We start from the raw sequence: 19,059 nt of genomic DNA on the forward strand, positions 1-19,059 counted from the left end.
AACCCCCCAAGGAGGACACAAGAAGGAGATGAACTTTGAAGCAAACCCAAGGAAAGAACCTGGCTCTGATACCACTTGATGTGGGCGGAAAGACAAGTTACATGCAGTACCTCAAGTATACAGCAATAAGCACAAGAAATACCAAGCTGAAAACAACAAAATAAGTTGGATTTTTAGGGATTCCAGACCTGAACCCGAAGTAAAACTCCTCCTGGAACAGTTCCGCTACAGTAACAATGGCAGCAAGCTGGCCTCCCGTGCGGACACGCAGCGATGGAGGGATTGGAAGGTGCCAAGATGGGTCGACTCCTCAAAACCCAAGCTTCCAATGCTTGAAAACCGTAGTTGGGGCTGACCTACAGCTCAAACAAGAAATAAAGAACCAAAAAGACCCCTACAGAAACAGCCTCCTTCTCTTTTATAAGACTCACTGGCTTGCTGGACAAGCTAGTTAAAATATTTACACATAAGCCCCTAGAATGTTTCCCTCTCACCAACTCCTTAGGAACAAAACTAACTTCAAATGAACACCTAAAAGATAACTTTTGTTACAAAAAGACCCAAGAGACCAAAACCCAACAGAAATGCACCCAACTGCCCTGACCAAAAATCTGACTTATAAAATGACGAAAATGCCCCTGGTCCCAAACTGTCAACAGAGCTACCCAAAGACAACAATTTGGGATCCCACTACAAAAAACATGCAAAACAGAATACATCCACACAAAAAACATGAAAGCCATTTACAATTTTAGGAACTTCATCTTTATTGTGCATAGGGAATATCCAAGTGTAGCAGGAACAATTATCAATCAAAGTAATAAAGTATCTGTAGTTGCCATCAGATGGTATAATAGTAGGGCCCAAAACATCTGAATACACAATATGAAAAGGAAACTAATATTTTGTTTCTTGAAGGAAAAGATGTTCTACATTGTTTGCTTAGCTGTCACGTTTGACATTGGAAATCCAACATTGAACAAGACTTAAATAAAAAAGGGAACAAATACTTCAGTAACTCAAAGCACACATGACCCAGGTGATTATGCCACAAAAAAAATGACTCTTATTTGATTGACTCAACTAACTACTCAACTCTGATGCTGGTGCCACAAAACCAACTTTATTCTCAAAGACATGAAGACCATCCACCATGCTTCTTCTACCAATCATCTTCTCGAAGATTAAATCCTGAAAAACACAAGAACTAGGGAAGAAGGTTACATAACAATTCAAGGAATGAGTAATCCTACCCTTTTGCTATAGATATTTGGGAATGGTTTTTCTCTTTGCTTGGGCGCAAGTGGACTTTGCCAAGGGAGGTGTGTAAGTTTTTTGACCCTTCTACTTTTGTTTGGCCTAAGAAAAGGGGCAAGATCATGTGGATAAATGTAAAAGCAGCTGGAATTTGGACTCTGTGAGAAGAAAGGAATGCTAGAATCTTTTTAGAGAAGGAGAGAAGTGAGGAAGCAATAAGTGATTGTGTAATGGTGAGAATAATACACTAGATTAGAACTTTGGACTCTTTATTGCATGTTTCTTTTGATGATATTTGGAGAATCTAGGGGTGGTGGCCAGAAGTGCATCAAGAAAAGTAGGAGTAAATGTAATTTGGAAGCCTTCATATGAAGATTTTGTGAAATTGAACTTTGATGGGAGCAGTTAAGGCAACGTTGAAAGTGATACAGATAGCAAGTGAGTTGGGCTTGAGAAATGTGGAGATTGAAGGAGATTCGAAATTAGTAGTTGGTTGGCTAAAGGAACCAAAGTCCATGACTTGGAACTTTAGGGAAGAGATAAAGAAATTTAAATGGCATACTAGAAATATGAATTTGATGATAAGTTGTGTTAGGGGATCGGAAAATGAGATGGTGGATGCATTGACTAAGCAAGGGGTAAATAGGCGTTACTTGTATTGGGCTCAGTTGTAATTGTTTTTTCGTATTGTGCTCTATAATTTGTGAGAGATAGCACCTCATGCCTCTCTTTGGGGATGCTTGAAATGCCTATATTTTTGCTATTTAGTCAAATTTTACTTTATTTATCAAAAAAAAATAACACAGTTGGATTATGTAATCATCCAGCAATATGGCTGATGCCTTGGCAAGGCATATGATAAATGGAAATTGGTAATATTGGGAGATTATGTAGTGCACACATTATATAAATTGTACTAAGTGTAAGTAGAAAGTGCTATCCTATAAAAGAGGTGCTTGGCACAACTTCAGATTTTGTATCTCATTCTTTTTTCACAAATTAATAAAATTTCTGTTTGTTAAGATGATTTCTTGATGATAAGAGTGGTTATGGTGGTATTAGTAATAATAATAGTGACATTATCAACAAAAACCCATACTATTCCAAAAAATAGTAGAGTTGTTATTTGAACTGAACCAAGATTTTGGCATTACCCTATGTTTTGAGAACTTGTCAATACCTGAAGCAGAAACTATCCAAAAGTATTTATTTTCCATCATCCTTCACTTTTCTATTTTTTAGCCATCCAGAAGACAGGAGTCTAATGTTACTGGTCCCATTTGATTGTTCAGCTCTCAAGGAATACTTTGGCGCAAACCCTGCACTGACATGTGATTTTTCAACCAATATCCTACACTCAAAATCCTCTAATTCCTCTGGTATCAGTAATGAATTTGAGGATGGGAAAGTGAATGAGGAATTTTATGATGCAACTACTGCTGATTCGTTGTGCAAAGATGAAGATAGTGATGATGGCCTAGAGCTTACAAAGATGGTTTGGTCTCTAAAACTATCATTCAGATCAAACAAAGGGCACCACTAATATTTGAATGGATTTTATTTTGCAAGTTGTTTCTGTTTATAGAATTTTATAAGTGGGTATTCAGAACCTTTACTTTGTTTGTATTTACCCTTTTGTTTTATATCAGGACGGAAAAGTGAATCTGAAGAATGTTTCATGGGCTGTTGAAAACTTGGCTTTGAAGCATAATTCAGGTATCTCTTCCTTTTGTAATGGTAGTGTGACACCGCCTTGTATATCATGTTCTTACACACTTATAATGTATGTACTGTTTACTTTGTGTTGTATACTAACATTACTTGTACTACTGCTAAGTTTCCTACCTTAAGCTTTTAATATAAAACAAAGAATTCTAGTTACACAAAAAAAATAAATAAAATGCAATGTTAATATGGCTGGTGATGGTGAGGAGTTGGTCAAATGGGAAGTGGTGTGTAGGGCCAAAGAGCAAGGAGGTTTGGGAATTGGAAAGTTGTTACTCAAATTACTGCTTTGCTTGGTATGTTGTGGCACTTTCAAGGCTCTTGCATGTAGTGAGAATGGGCCAAATGGGCCTTAGTAGCTTTATTTCTTTTAAGTTATGTTTTCAAGCCTATGTTCTTTCAGTTATGGGCCTCCTTTTTTATTTTATTAGTTCTTTAGTGCTGGCCACCCTATTAAGGGCATCTAAGGAATTGTACTCAGTTTTTATATTAAGAAATAAAAGACATCTTCAGGGGACTAGATAAGAGATCGAACATCTTCTCTTCTCTCTTCCTTCCTTTCTTTCTTTTTTTTTCTATTTTTTCTGATTTATTGCAGGTGTGTTTCACAATTTTGTATCAGAGTGGGTTCTCACCTTCAACTTTTTTCTTCTTTCTTAGCCCATACACAATGTGTATGGAGAACTAACCGGCTGATTAAATAGCAGCTTATGTAACCCAGTTAGGAGGGTTTTTGGAGATGTTTTGTGGAGACTTTCATCCTTGGTTGAACTTAGAGGCAGGTTCTTGGAGTTTTTTTTCCAAAAACCCTATGTAACTTGAGAAATCTTGTTACAAGTCCTAGAGACACTTTGAAGTTGGCACTTGGGGATCAAAGGGGAGCTCTTTGATTTCTATTAAGGGCGGTTTGTGTTGAACAGAGTTCTGAAATCTTTGAAAGGAGTGGTTGAACTTTCTCTCCTTCTCCCATCCGATCAGGTCCTGTGAAACCCTAGTAAACCTTATTTTTATTTTTGTTTGCATTCATCCACTCAATGGAGCAAACTAGAGGAGAACCCAAATATCCCACAGATTCCGGGTTTGGACATGGGGGCCTATGGAGACTCTATTAGGGGCATCGACCACTGTGAAATTGGATGGAACCAATTATTTATCCTGGTCTTAGTCAATTAAGATACTTGTGTGTAGTAGAGGGAAATGGGGGTACATTACTAGATCTCCTATTCTTGTTCCTCCCCCTCCTCCTACTAGCCCTCCTGTTTATACTACACATCCTATTCTCTAGAGGTGGTACCAGCAGCAAAGACTAAGACAGACGAGGTTGTTCCCACATCTCAAGTTGAGTCTCAAGCACTCCTAATCACTGAAGAGAGGACAGGTCCGACATTGTTACCACTAGCACCCCTATTTCTAGACCTTGACCTTCCCATTGTTGTGAGAAAAGGTAAGTGGAAATGTACAATTCATTGTATTTCCAAACATCTTTCTTACAGTCTATTGTCCCTATCCAACTATTCCTTTCTAGCCTCCATTTCCTCTCAACCCATCTCAAAGTCAGTGACCAAAGCCCTAGCCAAACCAGAATGGAGGGATGCTATGAGGGCTGAAATAGAAGCAGTATATAAAAATAATACCTGGGACATTATTGACTTGCCAACTAGAAAAAAACCTGTTGGGTGTAAGTGGGTTTATACCATCAAGTATCATGTTGATGGGTCAATTGAGAGATATAAGGCATGTTTTATTGCCAAGGGATATACCCAGGTGTATGGGATGGATTACACTAAAACTTTTTCTCTAGTTGCTAAAATGACTTCTGTAAGGGTTCTTTTATCTTTGGTAGTGAGCTATGATTGGCCCCTTTATCAATTTGATGTTAAGAATGCATTCTTGAATGATGACCTCATTAAAGAAGTGTATGTTTCTCCCCCCTGGTATGTATAGTAAGGAGATGCAAGGCAAGGTGTGCAAATTGAATAAGTCACTTGATGGTTTGAAGCAATCTCCATCTGCTTGGTTTGACAGATTTAGGGCTGCTCTTGTTCAATTTGGATATACTCATACTCAATTAGATCATACCCTCTTTGTTAAAAGGAGAAATACTTTGGTCACATTCCTTATTGTTTATGTGGATGATATTGTTGTTACTGGCAATGATACATAAGAGGTCAATGATCTCAAGAAGTTCCTTAACTCTTAATTTGAGAACAAAGACTTGGGGAAATTGTGGTATTTTCTAGGCATTGAGGTTGCTAGTTCTAAAGAAGGTGTATTCATTTCTCAATAGAAATATGTGTTGGATCTTCTTAGTGAGACTGGGAAACTCGGTGCTAAACCTGCCTCCACCCCTATTAATTTGAATCATAAACTCTCAGTTGGTGATGGGGAGCTTTTAGCTGATAAGGGAGTGTTTTAGAGATTGTTGAGAAAACTTATTTATCTTTGTATGACTCCTCCAAACACTTCATATGCTGCCAATGTAATAAACCAGTCCATGCATGCTCCCAGAGACATATTGAGAAGGGCATAATGTTTGCTAAACATGGTCATATGAGGGTAGAGGCATATACAGATGTTAATTGGGCAGGTAATGTTGATGATAGGAGGTCCATATCAGGTTATTGTGCAATTGTGGCTAGGAATATTGTTTCTTGGAGTAGTAAAAGCAATGGTTGCTAGATCTTCAATTAAAGCAGAATATAGGGCTATGGCCCATGGGGTTTCCGAGTTGTTATTGGCTTAGATCTCTTCTTGATGATATGGGTGTCTCATGTGACAAGCCACTAATATTATATTTTGATAACCAGGGTACTATTAACATTGTTCACAGCCTGGTTAAGCAAGATAGAACTAAGCACATTAAGGTAGACAGACACTTTATATAGGAGAGAGTGGCCTCAAGAGAGGTGTGCCTTCCCTTCATTGCATTATAAGAGCAGCTAGCAGATTTCCTGACTAAGGGAGTTCCAAAGGAAAATCTTCAACATCATATGAGCAAGTTGGGTATGATTAACATCTATGCTTAGCTTGAGGGGGAGTGTAGTGAGAATGGGCCGAATGGGCCTTGGTAGTTTTATTTCTTTTTATGTTATGTTTTTAAGTTTATGTTCTTTTAGTTATGAGCCTCCTTTTGTTTATTTTATTATTTCTTTAGTGCTAACCGCCCTATTAAGGACATCTAAGGAATTGTACACGGTGTTTACATTCAGAAATAAAAGACATCTTGAGGAGACTAGAGAAGGGATCGAGCATCTTCTCTTCTCTCTTCCTTCTCTTCTTCTTCCACAAGCTTTTTCTGAAACCTTTCATTCTTCTTTCTTTCTTTTCTTTTTTTATTTTTTCTGATTGACTGCAGCTGTGTTTCACGACTTTTCACAAGGCCATTATGAGTATTCACGTTACATTGGACAATGGCTGGGATGCTAAAGTGGCTTCTAATTCTTCAGAAAGTTCTCCTTGGAAATCTATTCATGAGGTTCAACTCTCATTCTTAAGCTATTATTAGGTATGGTGTGGGTTGTGGACTTAGGGTTTTTTTTAGAAGATTTATGGTTGGGCAACACCACTCTCAAAGAGCAATTCCCCTCGTTGTACTCTTTGTCAAATTATAAGTTGGAATGTATCTCCAAGCTTTGGTTTGTCTCCCTACCTGGGTTGGATTGGGATTTTGACTTTGGAAGGGATCTTAGAGAAAACGAATTCAATTCCTTATGTGTCCTTTTATCCAAGCTTGAATCTATGTTCTTGAATAGGCAAGTCGATGATAGTAGGATTTGGTCAGCCTTTCCCTCAGGTTTGTTTTCTTGTGCTTTGTTTTTCAGCTCTCTAATCCATTCAAATAGTCTGGGGATGGAGTTTGTGGTGAAATAAATTTGGAGTAGACCTGTCCCTCCTAGGATTCAGGCCTTCTGTTGGGAGTGGTTCTGGGAATGATCAACACCTGTGATATGCTGCAGAAAAAGAAGACCTTTTTATGTGCCCCTCTCCTCATATTTGTTCTTTGCAGAGTAAGCAGTGAGTATCTTTTTTATTGAGCAGTGAGTCTATCTCCCATTTAGTAATCTCCTGCAACTTTGTGAATTGCGTTTGGATGGAAATTTTCTCTCTATTTGGTGTAGGTATGAAGCTCCTCAAGATGTGGCAGGGTTATAGTAGAAATCTTGCTGAATTAAAAAATCTGTAAAAGAAAAGATGTTTTCTTGAAGAAGAGAAGGGAGAAGAAGAAGATGATGAAGAGGATTGAGTGAGAAAAGGGTGCATTTAATCTGGCTTTCCCCTTCACTAGTATTTATATTAAAAATATAAAGTGGAGTACAATGAAAAATATGCCCTTATAGGGCGATAAACATCTAAAACTGCATAAAACACTTAAAAGGCAATCAACAAAAGGCCCAACAACAGTATTGTGGTCCCCACTTCCTATCTAAACAATAAACGTATAAAAGATTACTACTAAATCTGCATAAAACTGATTAAATCCTCAACACTCCCCCTCAAGTTGGGAGTAAATGTCACACATTCCCAACTTGTGTAGATCATGTTTAAGCTTGTTCTTTGCAACTCCTTTAGTGAGGGCATCAGCCAATTGCAATTCTAAAGAGACATAATGCAAGCAAACTTCTCCGGTTTCTACCCTTTCTCTTATGAAGTGCCTATCAACTTCAATGTGTTTTGTCCTATCATGCTGAATTGGATTGTGGGCAATATTGATTGCAGCTTGGTTGTCACAATATAACATCATAAGTTCCTCTACTTTTATTCCAATCTCACTTAGTAGGGACCTAACCCAAAGTATTTCTGAGGATCCATTTGCCATGGATCTATATTTAGCCTCTACACTTGATCAGCCACAACTGCTTGTTTTTTACTCTTCCATGAAATCAAGTTTCCACCCATAAAGGTACATGCCCCTGATGTAGATCTCCTGTCATCCAAACAACCTGCCCAATCTGCATCTGTATAGGACTCTAGTTTCAAGTTTTCATGGTCTGAGAAAAGAATACTTGTGCCAGAGTGCTTCTCCAGGTATGCAAGTATTCTTTCAATGATTTGCCAATGTTGAACCCGAGTTGCTGTTAGACAGTTTTGTATGCCCTTAGCTTCAATCAAAATTGATGTACTTTATGAGTTTATTGTAAATGAATAAAAGTACATATTTGATTCATGTTCCCTTGGTATGTTTCTGTGTATTACCCTTAAACTGGACACTTATTGAGACTCGTGTTAGTTTTGAATGTTCACAGCCAGTGGGTCGGTCTGGGGAGACCTATCCTGACAAAGCTGACACTGTGGTGCCACCAAGTCGGTTGGGGTGGCTTGTCTCAGCTACTGGGGTGAGACCCTAGGCACATACAGTGTGGGATTAATTGAATCTTTGAACTGGACCAGATTTCCAGTATTGCCCTGGACCTTGGAGATTGATGGGCAAAACTAGAAAGTTACACCTGACCCCTAGATTCGACTATGATACTGCACTAGGTGTCGGATCGGGCTGTCTTTGATGTACCAATCAGTGAGATCCTTAGCGGGGGTCAAAACCTGGGTATGTTGGGACAATCCGAGAATTCATCTGAGTGGGTGATCATAGTGACAGGATCAGCCCCTTTGTCGGACAAAGGTAATGATCGGGGATGCACTCTCACTGTTGGAAACCAAGACTGCCAGCAGCCGATTTCAACCGTTGAAATTTGTTTTGCAAAATATATTTTATATGAGATATAAAAGTATATATATTATGGTTTCTAAAATGTTTGCAAAAGGTTTTAATTCCCGGGATCCATATAAGTGGAGAGTGCAACACTGTTCCTTGCAGCCGAGGGAGAGGTCCTCTCTTGTCGGGCAGTGTAAGATCATTATGGGTTGAGAGGTTAAGTGTAAGACCATTGAGGATAATACCTAATGGGCTAATCTTGCATCTGCCCACAGTCCCTGGGTGTTACAAGGTGGCTTGGCCCAGGGACCACTTAGGGTAAGTGTTGGGCCCATAGAGCCCATTTGATGGGTTTCAGGGGGTGCACTGTCTTTAACAGTGTATTCGACCAGGCCTTGTAACAAAGGCTGGGCCGAACCCATGTGGCTGATGTGTAGATCAATGCTTGGGTCCCACGCCATACAAGGAAGCCCAACTGGGCAGCAGTTAGGAAGGTTAAGTGAGCACATAAGCTTAATGGGCCTAAAGCCCATTTCGAACTGGGCTATTAATTTAGTTAATTAAAGGGGCGAATTCTGAGATGGATTAGCAGTTAGGATAGGGTCTTAATCCTATCCACTCAGAGAGTCCAGATCTGAATGTGATTCAGATCTAGAAACCTCCTAATAAGATTAGGATAAAGCTAATCTAATCTGCAGATAAGATAAGGGTTTATCCTTATCATTAGAAGAGAAGGCTGATCCAAATATGATTTGGATAAGCACCTCCTAATGGGATTAGGAGCTGATCTTTTCAAGTTAACAAAAGGAAGGAGGGGGCGGCAGCCTTGAGAGAGACCAAGAAACACATCAGATCCTCTTTAGTGCTGAAATCAAGAAGAGAGAATTCAGCACCCTGCGAATACTCTTTTGCCGCCTCCCTGCTCTTGCTGCCCTGTTTGCCAGTTCGATCTCCAGCTGTGGGAGAAGTCAAGATTAGATCTTGACATCAATTCTTTGAGAAAGGATTGAAAAGGGAGCTGTGCTCACGTTCCATCCTGCTGTTTCTTGCGAAGGACAGAGTTCTTGGGGAAGAACACTGCTGATTCTGCTCCATCCTGCACTGCGCCATCTTCAGTGGGAGCAGTCTTTGGATCCTTCCTTGGGCGTGAACACCTTCGTTGGGAGATATTGCTTCTCCGTATCAGGTATCATTCTCTCCCATTCCTTTTGGTTCAGATCTGGTTCAGTTTAAGGTTCAAGATTTATCCTTGAAAATATGATTTTCTAAATAGGGAATGTGATTCCCAGTTGAAGGGAGAGAAAATTTTTTTGAAATTCGCCCCTTATTCCTTAATCTTGGGGCGTCCATGTGATGGATCTCTCAACCCTTCAGTTGCATGCATGTACTAACTCACAACACTGACAGTATAGGAGATCTTTGAACATGTCATACACAAATATAATAGTCGGCCTACCATTCTCTGATATCTCCCCACATCCTTAACCAATTCACCATCCACAGCATTAATTCTATGATTTGGGTCAATAGGAGTATCAATTGGTTTGGTTCCCAACTTCTTAGTCTCTTGTAGTAGGTCCAGTACACACTTCCTCTAAGAGATGAAATTCCCATGCTTGGGTCTTGCAACCTCAAACACAGGAAGTATTTTAGTTCACCAAGATCTTTGATCTCAAACTCTTACTGTAATGGTTTCTTGAGAGCATCAATCTCCTTCAGATCATTTCCTGTAACTACTATATCATCCACATACACAATCAGAATTGACACAAGTGCATCTCTCATTTTCACAAAGAGGGGGTGATCAGACTGGATTTTTGTGTACCCAAAATAGATAAATGCCCCTCTAAACCTATCAAACCATGCCTTAGGTGACTGTTTCAAACCATATAATGATTCTTTCAGCTTACAAACATTTCCTTTACCAACATTTTCATAAAAACCAGTTGGGATGTCCATATATACCTCCTCTTGCAAATCACCATTAAGGAATGCATTTTTATCATCAAGGTAAAATAGGGGCCACGAATAGGTGACTGCCAGAGACGAGTATTCGAACTGGACTCATCTAAGCAACTGGTGCAAAGGTCTCCATATAATCAACACCATAGGTCTGTGTATACCCTTTTGCAACCAACCTTGCCTTGTACCTTTCTATACTGCCATCAACCCTATATTTTACAATGAACACCCATCTACATCCGACTGTCTCCTTATCTAGAGGAAGATCAACTATCTCCCAAGTTTGGTTCTTAACCAATGCTTCCATCTCTTCTTGCATAGCCATTTTCAACTCAGGTTTGGAGAGAGCTTCAGTAACATTCCTAGGTATAGACACAAAATCTAAGGAAGAAAGGAAGGCTCGGTAGGAGGAAGATAAGGCACTATAGGAGAGATGGTGTGAGATGCAATGGGCAGTACACTTTCTCTTCCCTTTGCGAAGTGCAATGGGAAGATCAAGGTCAATGGGATCGGCTGCAACAATAGTGTTAGGTACAGGAGCATTATCATTAGGAAAAATAATAGGCTCGAGCTCAAGGGGAATAGGCTTGAGAAAGTGTCACAATCTCTCTAGAAAGGATATGTTGCCTAGCAATGTCGAATTCAGGGTTTAACCTGGCCAAGAACTCAAAATCCCTATTCTTCTCTACCAACTTGTGATAGGTTAATGCATCATTCACACTTTCCCAAACCACAGTTACTAAGTGATCTATCTCCTGTCAAAGGGTTTTTAGCATGGAGAAATACATGGCAAGAGGTTTATCTTCTTGTTTATACTAATCACTTGATTACTTAACTGGTAGGTTCTAGCTACATCCTGCTTCTGGGAATAGGTATCAGTCACTCCATCCCAAATCTCCTTTGCTGTATTAGCCTATAGAAAATTTTTGCCAGTGTGGGGTAACATGAAATTACATAGAGTAGAAAGCCTTATGTGCTGATTTCAGCCAAGCTTCTTGTGAAAGGAAGAGGAGAAAGGTGGGGGTTTCAGCAATAGACAGAGGAAAGGGAAGAAAAGGAGAAGAAGGTCGACTAGGATAGTGATACATAACCCTAGCCGCCAGCCCCTCATTCTATTTATAATTAACTTAAATATGGGATATTACAAAGATGCCCCTAGTAGGGCGGCAACTCAACTAAGTACTTACAATTCTTTTAAAAATAAAAGACTAATGGGCCCAAGGCCCAACAACTTCTTAATTTAAAAGAAAACAAACTAAACATAAACCGGCCCAACATAAATCAGCCCACTCAACACATAGCAAGGACATCACCATGTAATTCTCTTGTACCCATCGGGAGGAATCTGTATTAGGTTTCTTTTCCTCCCCAGTTATGTACCCTAGTTTTCCACGAGCACCAATGGCCATCTTGGTTGATTGTGCCTATTCTAAATAATTAGTACCATCCAATTTAACTGTGGTAATAATTCCAGACCCAAACATATCACTTGTACCTCCAACATCTGGACCCATGTTACTAGTTGACTTCTGCTCAGTACTCCAGCCCTCCATCTCGGCTTCAAACAATTCAAAACCAGCAAAACACTAGGTAGAAAGTCTCTAAGATCAGATCAACCTCACTCATAGTGGCGGCTAACCTTTCTGGAAGGAGAAAAACCTATATGGAGAGAAAACCCTCTTATCCCACCATCTCCCACTGGAGAGAAGAGTGATTCAATCACTCTAGAAAGCTTAAAACTATCCAGAAACCCAAGCGCCCAATCAACAAAGGGCCCAACAAGAGTGTTGTGGTCCCCACTTGCTATCTAAACAACAAACATATAAAAGATTGCTGCTAAATCTCCACAAAACTGATTAAATCCTCAACAGTTATTAGTCCAAATTTACTAAACAGTCTAAGAAAAGAGGTAGAATATTGTGGAGGGCAGCAAGGGAAACAGTTGATTGTTAGAATTCAATAAGGGGTAGAATATTTAAGTGGGTTGTTTTTATGTCATTTAGGTTAAGAAAAAAGGCAACCACTCACTGGGTAATTTGGTTTTACAGGTGATTGTTAGAATTTCATGTTTTATTATAGGGTTGCAAGAAAGTGCTGTTGTTTTTATGTCGTTTAGGTTAAGATAAAAGGCAACCACTCACTGGGTAATTTGGTTTTACAATTGATTGTTAGAATTTCCATGTTTTATTATAGGGTTGCAAGAAAGTGCTGTCACCATGTTAATTCATCGAATTATTGGGTGATTTGATTTTTCACTTGAACCAATCGCCTAACATGTTAGGCCTTGTTAATATTTCTAACTTGTCTTGATATGATTGTAGACCATGTGAGCGCACACAACCCAACACATATTACCTAGGTTATTGCTCCTTCAGGCATTACCGAATTTTAAGATACCACAAGGGGGTGATCTTCCTTATCTTCATATTCTTGTTGGATCTGCGGATTCCACTTCAGCTAAATCCTACCTTGCTTCAAGGAATGAGACAACAATACTTTGTTGAGCATTTACTATATTAAACTGGAGTATGAATCCTATTTTACAATAGGGTAGATGCTTAAATAGTTTGGATGGCCTTGGATAGGTGCCACGAATAGGTGACTGGAGTATGCTCAAGGTAAAATAGGGGCCACGAATAGGTGACTACCATATCAGGTAGCCAGATCTAATATCCAGAGTTAACATATCATTCAGATGAATCCTGAGACCAGCAAACTCTAGGGCTTATGTGTTGGCTGAAGTGAACTAATCCAACATAATCTGTATTTTTCTTTGAGCATGGCTTTGTTCTTTGTTCTCTTTCTTTGTCCCTTTGCTATGCCTTTCTTTTATTTTTAATGAAGCTTTTTTTTTCTCTTGATGATAAAAAAATTATAAAGACTTTTCTTATAATAGTGTACATAAAACCATTTATCAAAAAAATAGTGTACATAAAACCCAACATGTAGTCTCAGTGTATGTGAAGGTTATACAGTTTCTAATTGGCAAGGAAAAGATGCCATATTTTAAGTTTCTTGCCATGATAGTTATTGCCATTCACGTATAAATCCATGTTTGCAGCATCAAGCTGTAAGATTGCAATCAATTACTTTTGCTTACACTCGATGATACTTAAATATTTGGATGCAGTTTCAGTTGAATCCAATGAATTGGATGACAAATTTTCTCCAATCAGTATTGATGCAAGCCAGTTTCATGGTTCCATGTGCCAAGGAAAAGATGAAACTGATGTAAACTGTTGGGCTTCACCTGGAGGACAAGGATTTATGATAAGAGGAAAGACATACTTACATGATAATTCTAAGGCAGGTTTCTTTCTATTTTGGCACTTGTAATACACATTATTTCAAGGAAAATTACTGTTTGAATAAATGTACAATGGTCAAACTGCCATCATTTCTAGAATTGTATCTTAATATTATTTAGATATCCTTGATTCAAAGATTCATGAAAGTGCAGTTTGAGTTGCAATTACTGGGTAACTACCACCTGCATTGTTATATAGTTCGGTGCTGAATCGTGGGTAACTACCACTTGGCCCCACTCATTCACAGCTTGGAAAAATGACAAGACACGGGAACTTTAATGACCAAAGAGCCAGTGTGCCACTGGTTTTGCCCTTTCTAAAATACCTTGACAAAAAAGCCTTGAGTAGCAGCCATTTGATTATCCTCAGCATTGCCTTAACAAATACTTTTGTGTATTTCCTGCTAATGCAATCATCTTACTTATTCCAGTTATGAATATTGTATAGATTGTATGTTACTTGCACTAATTTAGACATTATATAACTCTTCAAGAAATTTTCATATAATTGGAGTTTTTGACCTATCAATAGAGTAAACGCATTGCATTTTTCCTTTATTTTAAGGTAATGGGAGGAGATCCTCTTTTGAAGCTTTTAGCAGTTGATTGGTTCAAATCTGATCATAACATGGATAAGGTTGCACTGAGTTCCAAGTGTCTTGTTCAGGTAAAATAAAACTTACTGCCAATTTTAGTGATTAAGTAGGATGATTTACATTCAATTATGCAATTTCATTGATCATTTTCTTTTATATTTTTATCATTATCATCCAAGCTTTGTCCCCACTATATGGGGTCCGATATATGAATCCTACCGTCATTCTGTTCTGTTTAATGCCATACTTATCGTTAAATTATGAGCTTAAATCATTTCTTACTACTTCAACCAAAATCCATTTTGGTCTGCCTATCCCTTCTAGCCCCTTCAACTTGCAACAATTCAGAAACCATGGATTTGGCAAAAGGTTTTGAATGCTGGCTGCCAAGCTGATGCAACCCTCTATCCAGGATTGGGACTGGCAGTGTAAGACAAACCCACACTGGCAGAGGTGTTCTTTTATATTTTGTTCTTCCAATTCAACTTGCCTATGGTTCTCTCTTTCCTCTTTTTGTCAACCTTTTTCTTAGTACTGTAATAATCTACTTTGTTTCAGATACCTATTAACTATTATTAAAATGTGATTCAATATGGCTAGTCAAGAATAATTAAATTCAAAGATACAATATGAAGGATCTTATGTTAGGATTCAACATCTCAACATAATTTTCACCTCAAATTTAATATATTAGTTATATTACTTTTAGAAAAATCAGATGCTATTGTTGCTTGTTTTGGGGTCTGTTTTCATTGTAGCTACTGTAGCTACAGTAGTACGAACCAGTAAGGAGAAGAGGAAAGAGAAGAGAAGAAGAAGATGAAAGAACTGTCGAACTTGATAACTAAACCCTATCAGTCGACCTCTTAATAATGATTAGGCTTCTAATTAAATGTACAAGGACTAAACTGCCCCTACTTAGCTACTGTAGCTACTGTAGCTACATAGCTACAGTAGTCCGAACCAGTAAGGAGAAGAGGAAAGAGAAGAGAAGAAGAAGAAGATGAAAGAACTGTCGAACTTGATAGCTAAACCCTATCAGTCAACCTCTTAATAGTGATTAGGCTTCTAATTAAATGTACAAGGACTAAACTGTCCCTACTTAAGTATGGGACAGAGAACCTCTAATAAGACTGCCACATAAGCTCATAACTTAACCAAGGTGAGATGACTAATCTACCCTTATTCGGCTAACTCTAACAGGGTCTAAGAGTTGTAAAGAAACAAATTCAGTTTAAAAGAAGGCTTTGGATTATATATAAACTCAAATGTGTATATATAATATTATATTATATATACATTTCAGTTTTTCTATATATTTTTCTTTTAATTATTTTAATATAACCTGGAAGATCCTAATTCCCTGTATAATATCTGCTTCTCAATTTCAGTCAGAAGCTGGGAAGAAACTTCCATTCATTCTGGTCATTAATTTACAGGTATGTAATAGTATCTTTTGACATAACCACTGTGAAGAAAATATTGTTATCTATTATTTTTTTCATATAGATAGCAAAGATAATTACATATTATATCATGTAAAAGAAGAAAATGGGATACAAGATGCATATAAAAGGGCAGGAGACAATGAAAAAAGAAGGAAAAATAAATCCTTTGCACCCTACCTCCAAGAAAAGTTCTAACATCTAATCTACAAAAGAAGCCCAGAACTGATACCAAAAAACAAAACTCAAAAAGAGAAGATTCTAAACAGTAAATCTGGACCTTGAAGTCTGCACCTGATCTCTTGAAGAAACTCACTTCTACCCTCAAATTAACAAGCAAAGCCTGCTATAGAAAATCCCATCCAATTGCAATTCTAAAGGAGCCACTCACTCATCAATTGAGCTCTAGACAACTAGACTGGTTGAACTCACCCTTCAATGAGAAGAATGCCATAAACCTAAGGTTAACTTGTTCAATCTGGTCGGTTAAAACTATTGATTTTGCCTAGGGTTGCTTGGATATAAGATCAAGTCAGTCTTAAGTGATTAACGAATTCTAATTTTCTTCGTTTGTTATCCTGTAAGGTCTGATATCTGATGTAATGGAAATCTACCTTTAGTAGATTGAGGACCAGAAAAAAATATATTATTATTATTTTTCAGTCCATACACAGTCCAGTACTAGCGGGGGGTAGTTTCTGATTATTTATCCAGTTCACACACAGTAGAGTTGCTAGAAAAGCATATACAGCATCAAATAGTAGTGAAACAATCACCACCCAGGACAAATCTGGCCCTACGGTCACCAAACATCTACTTCTTGCTGCTGTTACAGCAAGTACAGGTCATACCCTGACTTATAATGACAACATAAAGGGTCACAAGATCCACAAAAAGATTGAAAAACAGGTTCTAAACCCTTCACATCAATCACATGAACCTCTTACAGAAGGTTCTATTAGTACACGACCAAGAGAGAGAGAGAGGGAGAGATGAAAAGCCTTCTCAGACCAGTCCGATTGGTATTCTCAAGCTTCTCCAAGAGAAACACAGCCAAAAGGGATGGAACACTTGGTCGATTCTGTTTTTCTGGCCTAACAGACCTGCTCTGATACCATATTATCTTGGGAATATCAATAGAAAGCTGAAAGAGAAGAGAAGAAAGAGTGGAGAAGAGAAGAGAAGAAGAATGTGAGGCAAAAAGTCCTGTTGGTGGCACCAAGTATTTATACTAGGGTGATCATAAAATAAAAGGAAAATTACAAAAGTGCCCTTGCAGAACTAAAGGTGAAACGATTACAACATTTTAACAAGATCAACAAAAACTGGCCTGTTAACACTCCCTCTCAAGTTGGGAGTATGGCCATCATTCCCAACTTGCCAAGAGCACTTTGTGGCTTCAGCTGAGGTACTCCCTTGTAAAGATGTCTGCTAACTGTTGGTCAGTTGTCACATAAGGGAGACATACCTCTCCAGTCTATATCCTTAACAAAGTGACAATCTACCTCAATGTGCTTGGTATGATTGTGCTCAATTGGATTATGTGCTATAGATTGATTTCTTGCTATAATATAATTTCACCTTTTGAGGTAGAAAATGATGTTATTGTTCTGCTTTTTTTTTCAGGTCCCAGCAAAACCAAACTATAGTATGGTTCTCTATTATGGTGCTAACAGGCCTATAAAGAAACAATCTTTACTGGATAGATTCATCGACGGTTCTGACATGTTCCGAAATGCGAGATTCAAACTTATTCCAAGTATTATAGAGGTGTGAAATGTGGTAACCTAGATCAAGAACCTCTGAATCTCTGGATTTTATCTTTTATGCATACTCTTTGTGCTGTTGGTTGCTAATGCATTGCGGTGAGTCACCCAGGGATATTGGATGGTCAAGCGTGCAGTTGGGACAAAAGCTTGCCTTTTGGGGAAAGCAGTAACTTGTAGATACCTTAGAAAAGATAATTTCCTTGAGGTAAGTAAAAACCAAATTGGTTCCAGAATCCTCTTGTCACCCTAATTCTGATTATTTATGCATTGGTAATCAAAATTAAATATTGTTGTAAATTTGAACTAAGGAATTAACTCAATTGTCAAAACTAGATGAAATGAATTTATAACAATCTGGATAATCTTACACTTGTTCACCTACTTGACAACAATTTCAGCCCCAAAAAAGGTTGTTGAATAAAATATTCCTGGCTCATGTGATCTTATCTTGTCTTTATCTGTAAGTGGTTAGATGATATTAACGTGTGACCAGGTATTTTCCATATACATTCTCTTAATTTTTTCTGTTTTAATTTTTTTTATTTATTGATTAATAATAATAAATATTATTAAAATACATCATCATTGTCTAACCCTTGCCCCAATTATATAGGGTTAGGCTCTTTAATCCTGTTCTGCCATTCTGTCCTGTTCAGTACCATATCCAGCATGAAAAGATAAATAATGATTTGGCAAAAATTTTAATGCCAGCTGTCAACTAGACACAAGCCTCCTTTATCCAGGACTGGGACCAGCAGTGTAAGGCAAGCTCTCATTGGCAGAGTTAAATATCATTAAAATATATTAGAAACTTAAAATGTACAGTTGGGGGAGAATGAGAGATATTAGTGTCATCATACATGCAAATACATACAAAATAATCATAATCTCTTGCCAATTCATATCAAAGCCCATGCATGACATGTCTTTAAGTCTTTAAGCACCAAAGCCTAATCCAGACCATCACACGCGTATCAAGACTAGTAGAGAGGTCATGTAACCCAACTCATCAAATGTCTGAGTAGTGGTTGTATCCTAAATATAATAACAAAGTTCTATCCACTATAAAGCAAATATCCCTCCAAATTCTTGGAAGGAGTTCTGTTATAGCCTTAAAAAACTCTTCCACTCCTTTACCAAATTATTCGAAAGACCACTAAAATATTTTCTTCCACAAAATCCATTGGACTTCAAAGCAAATAAATGGTCAAGTTTATTAACTAATGAGACCAAGATTCCTCCAACCCGCTTGAAAGACAAGTAAGAATGCCCAAAAGTTTCCAACCACATTATAATGTAGAAGTCACTATTTGCCATCCTCAACTGTTTGAGCAAATCCATCTCCAAT

General features: G+C 38.0%; 1 protein-coding gene across 9 annotated transcripts in view; it reads left to right on the plus strand.

Moving 5' to 3' along the window:
- The window catches only part of LOC148843200 (protein ENHANCED DISEASE RESISTANCE 2-like), a 137,694-nt gene that overhangs the window by 114,220 nt on the left and 4,415 nt on the right, over positions 1–19,059 (plus strand). For 6 of the 9 annotated variants that reach the window (XM_088959601.1, XM_088959603.1, XM_088959608.1 and 3 more), the window contains 7 exons: positions 2,550–2,752; positions 2,907–2,973; positions 13,725–13,900; positions 14,467–14,568; positions 15,889–15,936; positions 17,569–17,712; positions 17,821–17,916. In XM_088959601.1, the coding sequence (XP_088815727.1) occupies positions 2,550–2,752; positions 2,907–2,973; positions 13,725–13,900; positions 14,467–14,568; positions 15,889–15,936; positions 17,569–17,712; positions 17,821–17,916 (836 nt within the window). Of the gene's footprint in view, positions 1–2,549; positions 2,753–2,906; positions 2,974–13,724; positions 13,901–14,466; positions 14,569–15,888; positions 15,937–17,568; positions 17,725–17,820; positions 17,917–19,059 lie in introns of all 9 variants that reach the window. The other 3 variants (XM_088959607.1, XM_088959604.1, XR_016103730.1) reach the window with 2 other exon arrangements.

Source organism: Nelumbo lutea, chromosome 8, assembly GCF_056320005.1.
Source record: "Nelumbo lutea isolate HS-2025 chromosome 8, American lotus-T2T, whole genome shotgun sequence".
NCBI classification, from domain to species: domain Eukaryota; kingdom Viridiplantae; phylum Streptophyta; class Magnoliopsida; order Proteales; family Nelumbonaceae; genus Nelumbo; species Nelumbo lutea.